Here is a 10,411-nt window from a genome sequence, read left to right as displayed (position 1 = left end):
ATTTCAAGACAACTGGTTACAGCAGGATGACCAGGTTAGACAATTTTAAGTTTTGCTTGTTTTTCCATGTTTTCACATTTCTTTTGGAAAATATTGTATGTTGTGCAAAGCAAAGTGCTTTGACAGTTTCATGTGAAGCAAGGCTTCTAACGTGTACACCAATACAGTCCATTGACTTCAAATCAAGGGTATTGGTATACATGCTTGCGGAACTCGTAAAATACGGATATTTGCTCCCATATTATGTGTGGCAACATCAAGTTAGGATGGCTCCCTAGCAGTACAGACTACTATGCAAGAAACTTTTGTTTTGGCTCTGATGTTTGAGTCCATCACTCTCAACAAGGGCTTACAATTCTGCATGCAAGGCATGCTAGCTAGGTGAATTCAATTCTACTGCCTCATGAATTACGCTTCCGCTATTACACTGGCAACTCTGTCAAGGACACGATAAGTGATGGATTGTTTAGCATGATTTTTGGTTGCTGTCAACAAACAACAACACTAAAAGGAACCTAAATCTAAGACTTATTTCACAGGCAAAGTACCCTATTTAAGTCATCCTCTTACTGTCACGACTCCTACAAGATCGATGGACTCATGTTCTCTGTTACCTCTCTCGATGAGAGCGTCATCCAAGCAGATTGTTGCATACTTATAAGATAAGCTGCAAGCCAGGCATAAGATGCGTAAGAGCACGCAGATTGGATACACACTCCAGAAACTTAAGGAAAGTTCCTCAGCCCAGCATGCTCTCTTTCTTCTTTCTCTTGAAGAATAATGACAACTTTCTAAGAAGCTTTTGATACATGTTTTGCTTGTGAGTCAGCCTAAGCCAAGGTGCTCTAACTCTCAGCTAGAAAGTGGCCAAGACGTCACCAAAATTAGTCTTCATCGGCTCGTCAATTGAACTCTAATTTGTTATTGGCATAAGGGCTATGAGCCACAAAGGCTAAGAGCCATTGTCAGACCTAGGGTAGGACCCAAGTGTTGGCATTTCCTGGGTGATTATTCTCCAGCTTTATCAGATCTACCCATTGATGTTAATGACCAAGCAAGAGTCTTGCCATTACAGATGTTTTAGGTGTTCTATTAGCACTACATCTTTTTTCGTGCCAAAATAGAGTTGAGTTTCTGATACTCTTAAACTCACATCAGTTGATCTATACCATAGAGTCTAGAGGCAGCAAACAGTTGAGACAACATGGCTGTTCATACGAGCTAGGCATCTCACTTGTGTGGATCCCTTGCTCTCTCTATAACACTACGAGTGTCTATAAAAGCACAGTTTTGGGGTAAGACCCAGTGGGTGATTACTAAATCACCCCATTAGCATTGAGGATCACAGTTTGATCTATTCCAGTTATACTTTCAAGGAACGAAGTCCGCAATCTACTATGGGGTAGTGGACAAATTCAACTTTTCAAGTTGATTCCAATCATTTTTGTACACGGTCGACTATGTTGGTTACTGTTACCTGCTAGTTGAGCAATTTCTATAAAGGGTCTTACCAAGGGGTTTGACTACGTAGATTCTAACCAAAGGGTTTGGATTGGAAAGGCAACACCCAGGGTTACAAGTTTCACTTTCTTTGTCTTTGTCAAGGGGATGTTTAAGCTAGAAGTCTTTCATCCAGCTTGCTCTTTAGCCACGTGACAAGGTCATGTAAGAGCATAGCCTTTTGAGAAAGTGTTGTCACTTTCTCTCTTCACGGTTCATCAGGATACCATGATAGGTTTGATTCTTGTTGAAACAGTTACAGAACTACATGGTAGGGTTCTATCTAGCACATGTTGTCACATGGGAAACAACATGGTCTAGGAACTCATGTAGTTCGGTTTAGCCAGTGTGGAGAAAGTCTATGAGGGTCCCTCTCACTCACGTCGCAGAGTGTTTACAGTTATCTCCACACACAAGTACATCTCGTACTTGATGGATGTCACTTTTCCTGACATCCTCATTTGAGACATATTCCACATGTGGAGAATATGAGTCTCTGGGACTGACACTGGCACCTAATTCCTAATTATGTGTCACGACGACGTCCCTAGGTGATGGTTGCATCCGTTTGTTAGACCATTTGGAGCACACAATATCAAGAACAATTTCAGTGGCTACTACATACAGACTTGTTGAGATTACAAGTGCTATGAAACAACCAAGCAACGGATGGTTGTTTCTACGTATAGCCAAGTATGTTATGTTGATGAGAATGTCTCATGGTTGGTACCTAGGTGTGACTGCATTTTCACATTCTATTATGGCCCAACTTATGTTGCACAGATTTCACGTCGGTATCGTGGAAAGTCTCATCATGAAATTGCGGTTCGAATTTGTTTGTGTTAAATGCATGCACACTAGGTGTTATGGCGCCTAATGTTTAACACAGATTTGTTCAGAGCGGCATGCAAATTCATGGACTTTCTTGTTTCTACAAGTGTTTGCACTTCAAGTGCAACCTCTCTAGCGGATTTAGTATGAGTTCACACCCGGCCATATACGATAATGGTTTAGTATGGGTGTCTGGGATTGGATGATCTAAACTCTATGGTTTTACTTCGCTCAAATTCACATCAAGTATCCGACTGCAACCTCACTTGCTTAGTCATAGGTTATTGTCAGTCACGAAGACTGTCTTTAATTGATTGGGGAAAGAACCTCACTCTTATTCTTTACTATTCATCCTGCGTTGGATGAATAGTTTACAAGCATTCTATTTAGTACTAAAGGATATGCTAAACACATACGTTAGTAAACCACGCTAATGGATATGTTACGTGCATATGTTAGCACGAAACGACACAACTGGATCAATTACCTTCCTGGTTTGGAGTTTTCTTCATATGATGAAAGGCATGTTGTGACTAGTTTAAGTCTCTGCCTGTTATTCTCAAGTTCTCAACCTTCATCATCAGTTTTGATGAGGTTGGCTACTAGCAAGAAACAACAGCAAGTTAAGGACTTGATTTCCGCCATTGATGAGTATGTCAGCATATTACTTTCATGGAAAGTTGAGCAGAGGTTTTATTGCACGTTCGAGTATCTTCAGAAAGTCTACAATGTGGGTTTGTATTTAGACACCTCTTAGTTGTGATAACTCGTTTAGCATTCTCAAGTGAGTTCTACATGGAGTCTTCACGCTATGTTGGTTATGAGTCGGTTAACCAAGACGGTTTCACAGGGACGACAATCTAGAAAATCAAGATGCTATTCTTGATTTCATTGAACCTCCTATTGAACCGGGTTCCACTCTAACAAACCGTTGGATCCCATGAGGGATGTCACGATGGAAAAGATTTGTGTTCTTATGGAGATATCATCACTTGTGTTTTCGAGGACGAAAACGATTCTCCAAGGGGGAGTAATGTCAGGCCAATGGTAGGACCGGGCAGCAGGCCAGGGGCCAAGGACTGAATGGCTCAGTACGGCTAGGAGCCAAGGGCCATGCATGAGTTAAGGGGACCTACTTGTAAGGGCCAAGGGCTATAAGTAGGGAGGTTGGGAGGAGAACCACATGCTAGTCTACCCTTTGGCCTTTCAAATTGGGGGGCATGCTGCTACTTGTAGAAGCATTGGAAGTGGCAGCATCGGCATTCTTTAGAAGTGGCTACTTGTAGAAGCGTTGGAAGTGGCAACATTGACATTCTTTTTTTGCTATGCAACCACAAATGCATGTTCAATAGCACATTGCTTGGCCCTATTTTTTAGGATTGACCTCTTGTAGCAATAATTACATCATAAGCTTGCACAATGTTCCAAGCACCATTTGCAACAAGAACATGTTGCATCATGTATGCCCAAAGTGGGTAGTTATCCCTATCCAGTTTGTCATCAGCAGACAACATGCGAAAAAAATCTTGGTTGTCAATCATGGTTGGTGACTACATCTAATGCAAGTACTACATGTATCAAAGAAAAATTGCACAGAACCAACTTGGGCTATATAGCACAACCCACAATAGACTAAATAATTCCTATTTCCAAGGTCAAAGATATTTCTCAAAGGTTATGACACTCTACCAATGCTCACCAAAAATCACCTCAATCATAGAACATGAGTGGAGTGTTGCCAGCACTGCTGTTCTATATTTCAAAGCCCTCTTTGATACCAATTGATGAAAATACAGTTGCATGCATGCATGCAAAGATGGAGAAGTTGAAGGAGAAGCTCAAAAGCACACAACACAACCTAAATCAGAATTCCAAGATCGAGGATCTTTCTCGAAGGTTATGATGCTCTACAAACACTCACCAAAAATCACCTCAATCATAGAAATTGAGCCAAAGTGTTGTTGGAAACGCTGCCCTAGATGTCAAAATCCTCTTTGATACCAATTGATGAAAATGGAGCTGCATGCATACATTCAATGATGGAGAACTTGAAGGAGAAGCTCAAAAGCACACAACACGGAAAATAATATCGTTGAGTGTGCCATACAAAGATAAAGCATGTCCTAAAGTGATGGGATTATATACAAAGCAAAGGAAAGAAATCTCTTGAAGAGGGAAAAAAGTGCCGAGGCGGTCCTAGTGTGTTCACACATCACTACCATAACATGGTAATATGCCTGCAAATGGGAAGCCATTGGCCAATTTCTATTCCATTGCCTCCATGTGTGAAAGTTAACCAAGTCCCAAGTGTGATGGGGAAAGGGTTGAGATGACAAAGATTCCTTATGCATGTGCAAGATGATTGGGACTCAGAGAGACATTGCATTTGTAGCGGGAGCTATTAGAAAGAGATATGTGGTGCATTTGCTTTGGAGGCAAAGACACATTATAGTTGACTACGGTGGTACAATTATGCATGGAATATGGACAATAGGAGGCCTATGTCATGCTATGTCTTTATATTCATTGGTGGTGCAATTTTGTGGCGAATTATTTTCATGAATGCATGCCTCGGTCTATCATATGAGCGGAGGATGTTGCTTCATAGAAAGGGAATTGGGGAGTCAAAGACGTATGTGTGGTTGGCTACATGGGTGAAAATTATGCAAAGAATGTCTTAATCTACCACAAAGGTGCACTATGTTGTCGTGTCAAATGCTAGCAAGGAAGCTATATGGCTTACCATTTAGTGGAAATCTTGGCATTAATATGTAAATTCCAACTTTTCATTGTGATACGACTAAGTGTAAAATTTTCATATATGGATTTTAAAAGTTACAAATAAGTGTAAAATTTTCATATATGGACTTCATATATGGATTTATTTGTAAAAGTTACAAATAAGTGTAAAATTTTCATATATGGATTTTAAAAGTTTTTGTAAAAAGTTTATTTCAAGGGGTGCAACTTGGCATGGTATATTAACAACCCTATGCTCAATTGTGAACATAGATACATAAAGACATTGGAAAGGAGGAATAAAGACATAAGAGAGATATAGTGTGAGTGTTTCTAGGTGTGATCATAAGTAAGATTGAGAGGTTGTATAGTATTGGCCCATTGGTAAGAGTGAGCGAGGCCCGAATTCAGGCATGCCATGTGGAGGCTAAAGCATTTTGCACAGAATTGGTGGACAAGAGAATGGACTACAGGAGGTGAGTAACCATCATAACTTACACTCCTTGACGTTGGCACCGCTGTCTCCATGCATGCGTATGCTCAGTGCACACTCAGCATGTTCTCTCTCCATCGTGCGTAGCCTTAGGCCTATGCTCAACGGCTTGGTCTCTCTTTGGGGTCTGACTCAAAATCTCTTACCTTGGAAGTTGGGAGAACTCCTAGGTTGTGCACATGTAGCAAACACTCAAAGGTTGACAGTTGCCGATAGGTTTTGAAACTTGGGGCAAACCGGAGAGAAAGAGAGAAAGTTCCTTGACTCCTGAGTCGTATGTGCGTGTGTGAGAGAGACACGGAGAGAGAGAGAGAGAGAGAGAGAGAGAGAGAGAGAGAGAGAGAGAGAGAGAGAGAGAGAGAGAGAGAGATGGGTTGCTGGCTTGATGGGGAGTCGACTACCTGGCGTAGCTGGACATAAACGGCCATGTGCGGCATGCACATGTGCAGAGAGAGAGAGAGAGAGAGAGAGAGAGAGAGAGAGAGAGAGAGAGAGAGAGAGAGAGAGAACACTGGAGCAGGCGACCATATTGCTGAAAAAGTAGAAACATTTTTTTATGGCTTAAAGACAATATTTAAGAGCACATTTGCATATATATTAAGCTGAGCAGCATTTCAAAAAAAAAAAATCGAACATACACAAATACACATATTAGTAATACTTTCTACCCATTCCAAAGTGAAAGTTTTCCTTCTGTCGCTGCTCTCAATGGGCCATTACAATTTTCTAACCGGCTCAAAAATCTATACTGCCTCTATTTTGGTGAATAATCTATTGATCCTATAATGGAGATCCATTTTTATGCTGATCTCCATGTGGCTCAAAGCAAGATACAGGAGTCGTGAGAAAAAGTGAGAGCGAGAGTGGTCAGTCAGGTAGTTGAGAAGTTGATGTACTTGAGTCGATTGGTAAGAGCGAGCGAGACCCGCTAGAGGCGGGTTGCGTGAGCTCGTACTTTTAAAGTAGCTAGAGCAGAGTCGCAGCCGGGAAGAGTAGGGTAAGTGGGGGGAGCGCCTTGCCTAAAATGAGAAAGGCCGGAAAGCTCAGCCTTGAAAATCAAAAGAGAATTCTAGGACTGGGTATTGGGAGAAATGGAGGGGATAAGCTATTTTCTAGCTGAACGGGTTCCTTCCTAGTCATAGGAAAAGCTTAGCCAATCAGAATTGAAAAGCCAAGCAAGAATCTAAACTAACATAATATGGCGGAAAGGGGAACCCTTTACACGTGTCGAAATCTGCGACATGAAAGCTAAAAAACTTCAAAACTGAAAGAAGCTCTTGTGCACGCGATAAAGAGGGAAAGAGAGAAAGAGAGAGAGGCCGTCGTAGGCAATCACGCAATCGGCCATACTAGTTTGTGCTATGTTTGCGATGACTCCCATCATGAAACTAGTGCGACCTTCACTAAACCCACTCGCCGTGGGGCGAATCTTCTAATTGGATTTCAGTTAAGAGGACGTTGAAGGTTGGAACACTGTAAAACAGCTCTTGGACATACCGAAGGCGGATGAGCAGATTGAGCAGGCTGATGAGCTTCGGGGAGAAGTGTGAGATCGACAGAGGGCGGAAGAGCTAAGTCTCCTCTAGAGACTCCTCTTTCTCTCCACTGGTTTAACTACAATTTCCAGCTACCCATGGCAAGTCTAGGCCATACTCTTGGACCGGCTATGGCCCTTAAGCTTCTGCGTGATGGAACAAACCTTCAGACACGTTCTTTCAGCAGCTTCTCGCGTATCCCTTCATCCCTTAGTTACACAGAGAGGGTTCGGAGCAGCAGCAGCAGTGGAGGCAGCAGCAGCAGTCGAGGCATTACATGTGCTGCTGGAAGCTATGGTGAAGCTACATCATCTCTCACGCACATATGCCACCGAATTGAGTTCTGCTTCTTTGAAGTAAGGTCTCTCCTCTCTGCTTCTCTGCTTGCAAAGGGTAATGATTGTGTGTATATGTGCTTTCAATTTGAGAAGTGTATGGGCAAAGCTTTCTGGACTGCAAGTAGGGGTTAATGTAAGCCCCCACATGTGGTTTTTTCCATACTACTAAGAGGGAGAGAAGAAGAAAAAGAGAAGAGAGGTTTCAACGTCGTAGGAACAATCCAAGAAACCTCAAAGATCTATCCAACGAGTCTTGAACTTGAGACCTGTTATCCAAGAGGGAACTGGGATAACCAATCCACCACACTTGGATGAAGGAAAGGTCATTCTAGTTTCACCCATGAGAAGAGCGGTTTTCATGATGTAGGAACAATCCCAAGATCTATCAAAGAGAGAAGAAGAATCGGCAGCAGAAGAAGAAGAGAGAGACATTGTGTGAATGTCAAGTTCCTAGTTCCCCAAAGCTCTTCCTATTGTCTTCTGGCCCACAGATTCTGTTAACCATGTCGTGATAATCGCATGACAAGGCTCTTTTATGATTGAAGAGCTCATTCCCATCGTAGTTGATGCTTTTGTTAGTGTGTCAGCATGGCTGATGATCTTATAGAAGATTGTTCTAGGTATCTTGTATCTTGTTTATGCAATGGTATGCTGCTGTAAAAACTGGACAAGCTTTTCCCTTGTCAAGGTCCATGCCCAAAGGGAATATGCTCATCATAGTCACCAGGAACAGAAAATCAGAACGGGGAACGGGGAATGGAAATGGGCATGAATGGCCATACCCTGTTATGGATATTCATGTCTTAGACATGGAATTGGGGATTTGGAACAGGAAGTTGGAACGGGAATGGGGAACGGAAGCCTGAAAGTGACCAATTTTATAGGTGTGTGTTAAGAAGACCTTGTCATTTGGAAGTGCAGGTGTGCGTTCAAAACCTAGGAAGGCCAGCAGGATTAGCTCTGCACGGTTTTGTATCTGCAGCAATTGAAGCTTTTTCTTGCGGTTATACTCGCGAGCAAGTTTCTTTGCAACTTGTGGTAAGGCTTTTTTGGGTTGTAAAACTAGCCTGTAGATCTTTGTGACGGCATCACATGCTCTTGAAGAGCGGATTTTAATCTGTCTTGATTGAAGTGTGTGATATGACAAGTTTGGATCAGCGGCTATGCAAGAATTTGAGGTTGGCATGGTGGGAAACAGGCTAACTTCAATCGAAGAGCACTATCGTTCAAAATGGGTGGACACGGTATGCTTCTTGTTAGTTGTATCTCCTGGCATACAACTCATTATTAGTCAAGCATACAACACATTATGGTCAATATTGTTTGATACAGGAGAAATTGCCAAAATACCCCTATATTTTGTAGAAATTCCCAAAAAAGTGTTTAATCTTTTTAAGATACTCTCATACCAATTTTGAACGGATTACACGAAATCGCACATTGTCTATTCTTTTTTATGATGGAGATCTATCTTTAGGTGCCTTAGATAAGAAATTTTCACCAATGAGCTCACAAACAGTGGCAATTGTGTCTACACGAGTAATGAACAGTTTCATCTTGTAAGCTCAATGTACCATAAAAATCATGATCTTATTATCTTCAATCAAGGGAGAAACAATCTTTCTATGAAAAACTTGTAAAACGTAATGTCTCAAGAGATGTTTGTGAGATCGACAAGGGGTATCTTGGGATATTATGATTAAATTTAAGGGCATTTGGGAATTTTTGGCAAAATTCTCCAAATATGAGGGTATTTTCAGAAATTTTTAACTTTAAGGGGTGTTCTACAAATTTCAGGGGCTATCCTCATGCTTGAGAAGTTTTATTCAATTTGATCTTCCATTTAGGCATTGCACCTTATGGTCAGGTCTGTAACCTGTCTATATTCTAAGAAAGCCATCTGCAGGTGTATACCACTTTACGGATATTAAACGAGGAAGCTGATGATGCATCAAGCTTGTCCGTGTCTACTGACATGCATCTATACAGGACAATAAAGGTGGGTCAGTTTTGCGACATGAGTGAGGTCTGTTGATAAGGTATTCAGGTACCTCTTTTGATTACGTAGAAGGAGATTAATGCAAACCTAATTAATGCAAGCTACACACACACACACACACACACACACACACACAAAGTAAATCTACTTTCTTACTAATGAAAGCTTGATTAACCAAGATGATTAGTGGCTCATGGGATTCAAGAACATAATCATGCTTGATTAATCTCACAAATGATAAGAGGAAGAGTGTATTCTCACCTGTGGTTGAATCTGTATCATATTGACTGTAACTACATAATTACTGAAGGCTTTTATCTTTTCTGTTTTTAATGTGGTGCATAAATTCACTCGAGACTTAATTGGCTGACCTGTGATTTTTGGCAGCATGTAATTGAAGGACAAAAGTCTGGAGATGAGCAGGTGAGTAATGCCATCCACATTTCCCACAGTTCCATAAGCGTGATTAAGTATTTTTTGGCTGATTGGAAGTGTTTCACAATATATTTGTCAGAGTCTGATCAATTTCGACAGAGGCCTTGCAACCAGGGGCGCATCTGGTGGAATCGTGGCAAGGAAAGTCGAAATTGTCCCGCAGCTGGTGCCAATTAGCCAGCTTGTTCTGCTGACATTGAAGGTGAGATTTGTTGTTTTCAAAAGGGCTATTGGGATTGTAAGCTCAATGCTGATTCATGTGTGGGTTTTGCAAGGTGGTTAATGAGCAAAGAAGCCACTAGTTTGTAGCGGCATTGCCGCACAGAAACTTACAAGTGGTTTCGGTGTCTGCACACAAGGAATTCTACTCAACCTCGAGGCTTTGGCACCCTGAAATACATGTATGGAAGAGCTGTCTTACAAATCAATGCTAGCTTTTCACCTGTTGCAATTCGCAATGGGTTTTATTGACTTGATCTCGGTTGATGTATTATCTAATGTACATAGTAATTGTGAGTGCCATCACTAGATTACTGTTTCA

At 41.5% G+C, this 10,411-nt stretch overlaps 1 protein-coding gene across 2 annotated transcripts; it reads left to right on the top strand.

Annotated features, from left to right (window-relative positions):
* The first annotated feature begins 6,899 nt into the window (after positions 1-6,899).
* Positions 6,900-10,411, top strand: LOC147452281 (uncharacterized). Of its 2 annotated transcripts, XM_086518036.1 has the most exons (7): positions 6,901-7,454; positions 8,358-8,474; positions 8,585-8,680; positions 9,343-9,435; positions 9,823-9,858; positions 9,950-10,072; positions 10,146-10,411. In XM_086518036.1, the coding sequence occupies exons 1-7, from the start codon at positions 7,197-7,199 to the stop codon at positions 10,170-10,172; spliced, it is 750 nt and encodes a 249-aa protein (XP_086374162.1). In that variant the 5' UTR covers positions 6,901-7,196; the 3' UTR covers positions 10,173-10,411. The 2 variants fall into 2 exon arrangements, with proteins under 2 accessions (XP_086374163.1, XP_086374162.1); XM_086518037.1 differs by lacking the exon at positions 8,358-8,474 and having other exon boundaries at positions 6,900-7,454.

Source organism: Adiantum capillus-veneris, chromosome 8, assembly GCF_014529385.1.
Source record: "Adiantum capillus-veneris isolate H3 chromosome 8, ASM1452938v2, whole genome shotgun sequence".
Lineage (NCBI taxonomy): Eukaryota > Viridiplantae > Streptophyta > Polypodiopsida > Polypodiales > Pteridaceae > Adiantum > Adiantum capillus-veneris.
The sequence above is the reverse complement of the archived record's forward strand: the minus strand, read 5'-3'. Positions and strand labels throughout refer to the sequence as shown.

Coding starts and splice junctions, on each gene's coding strand:
- LOC147452281 (XM_086518036.1), top strand. CDS start 7,197: ATGGCAAGTCTAGGCCATACTCTTGGACCGGCTATGGCCCTTAAGCTT. Junction 8,681..9,342: donor GTTCAAAATGGGTGGACACG/GTATGCTTCTTG, acceptor AGCCATCTGCAG/GTGTATACCACTTTACGGAT. Junction 9,436..9,822: donor ATCTATACAGGACAATAAAG/GTGGGTCAGTTT, acceptor GATTTTTGGCAG/CATGTAATTGAAGGACAAAA.